A 1,759-nucleotide genomic window follows, 5' to 3' on the forward strand; every position below is an offset into this window, starting at 1 on the left:
GTGTGTGTGTGTGTGTGTGTGTATGTGTGTGTGTGTGTGTGTGTGTGTGTGTGTGTGTGCGTGCGTGCGTGCGTGCGTGCGTGCGTCCGTGCGTGCGTCCGTGCGTGCGTGCGTGCGTGCGTGCGTGCGTGCGTGCGTGCGTGCGTGTGTGTGTGTGTGTGTGTGTTCATTCCTTCTCCTGCACCTCCTTTCTCCCCTGCTCCCTTCACTTCACCCAGCTTGTCACTGGACTGAGAGCAAACACCACATTCTTTCCGCTCGCTTTCCGCTGCGCCCCGCCTTCTCCCGGTGCTCCCGTCTCCCCGCCACCACCTTCTCCGTCCCCCTCCTCCGGCTTCCTCTCTCCGCCACCCTCCCGCAGCGCCGCCCTGGTGTCGACCGCTTTCCCTCGCTGTGACGCATTAACCGTGCTGTCGGGAAGCGTCTGTGGCGCCCCCTCTCGGGCAGCAGCAGCAGCGACGTCGGGACTGCGGCAGCAGGGCAACAGGGCGCGGTAGGCGTGTCGGTAGCGTTCGTTAACGAGTGCGTAGAGGAGCGGGTTGACGCAGTGCGTCACCCAGACGGCCACCTCGACTATCAGATGCATGTCGGCGTTGTCGGCGACGTCGACAAACGCGTTGACGACAGCGTACGGCAAGTAGAGAGTCGTGTGCACGCACGCGATGACGAGAATCATCGCCGTCAGGCGGCGCTCGTCACAGGCTCGGCGACGCGCGCGCCGCTCGGCGGACGCCGACGCCATCACCTGCTCGTGTACGGCGCGTCGGCTGCTGCGAACAGCGCAGAAGATGCGACCGTAGCAGACGACGATAGCGACGAACGGAAGTCCGAAGCCGACGAACGGAAGTACGGTCAGCGCAGAGGGGCCACCTGGCGACGTCGGCACGATCGTGCACAGCAGCAGCGACGGCGAGAATCCGAAGCGCCCCCATGCGCCGAACAACGTCGGCGCGAGCTGCAGCAGCGGGTACAGCCAGCAGACGGTTACCATGGCGACGACGTTGCGACGCGTGTACACGCGCGCATACACGCTGCCGTGCACGATCAGCACGTATCTGTTGGCGGCCACCGCCATAAGACACATGAGCGCAGCACCCGTGTTCACGTAGTACGTGTACGCTACGGCGACGCACAGCGACTCTGGGTAGACTAGCGCGCGACCGAAGAACAGCGCCACCTGTAGGGGGATGTTGGCAGCACAGATGAGGAGTCCGCACACGCACAGAGCCAGCACGAACACTGTGGTAGAGTTCTTGAGAAGAGTCGAGGAGCGCGCCAGAGCCAAGATGGCTACGCCGTTGCCAAGGACGCCGGCGACGGCGACGGTGACCGACCAGGCGCACGCGAAGACGATGACGGGCTCCCGCAAGGTGGCGTTCATGCTTGCCGACGCGTGTCCTTTTTTGCTCGTTTTCTCTCCTTTTCTCGTTCTCTTTTTTTCTCTCGTTTTCTTCTATCTCTCTCTCTGTTTCGCTGTCTTTCTCTCTTTCTTTCGCCTTTTATTCTTTTCCTTTCTTACACATTTTTCTTCCCCTTTCTTTCTCTGTCTCTAATTTCCTCTCTCTCACTATCTCTCTCGTTCTCTCTGTCACACACACACACTTCCTCTCCCCAGCTCTCCCTACCACCCCTGTCTCTCTCTCTCTCTCTCTCTCTCTCTCTCTCTCTCTCTCTTTCTCTTCCTCGCTCGCCCACTCTCTCTCTCTCTCTCGCTCTTTCTTTCTCTCTCTCTCTCTCTCTCTCTCTTTCTCTTCCTCGC

General features: G+C 60.6%; 1 protein-coding gene across 1 annotated transcript; it reads right to left on the minus strand.

Moving 5' to 3' along the window:
• Positions 1-205: 205 nt before the first annotated feature.
• Positions 206-1,381, minus strand: LOC106817874 (G-protein coupled receptor moody-like). Its single transcript, XM_014822585.1, has 2 exons — positions 1,043-1,381; positions 206-955 (listed from the first exon to the last, which is right to left on the minus strand). The coding sequence occupies exons 1-2, from the start codon at positions 1,379-1,381 to the stop codon at positions 206-208; spliced, it is 1,089 nt and encodes a 362-aa protein (XP_014678071.1).
• Between the last annotated feature and the right edge of the window lie 378 nt (positions 1,382-1,759).

The sequence above is a fragment of the Priapulus caudatus genome, unplaced genomic scaffold (genome assembly GCF_000485595.1).
Source record: "Priapulus caudatus unplaced genomic scaffold, Priapulus_caudatus-5.0.1 Scaffold1899, whole genome shotgun sequence".
NCBI lineage: Eukaryota > Metazoa > Priapulida > Priapulimorpha > Priapulimorphida > Priapulidae > Priapulus > Priapulus caudatus.

Bases quoted from the DNA above. Each gene is read 5' to 3' on its own strand.
- LOC106817874 (XM_014822585.1), bottom strand. From the start codon at position 1,381: ATGAACGCCACCTTGCGGGAGCCCGTCATCGTCTTCGCGTGCGCCTGG. The intron at 956-1,042 runs GTGCACGGCAGC...CCGCTGCTGCAG, and splicing joins CCAACAGATACGTGCTGATC to CTCGCGCCGACGTTGTTCGG.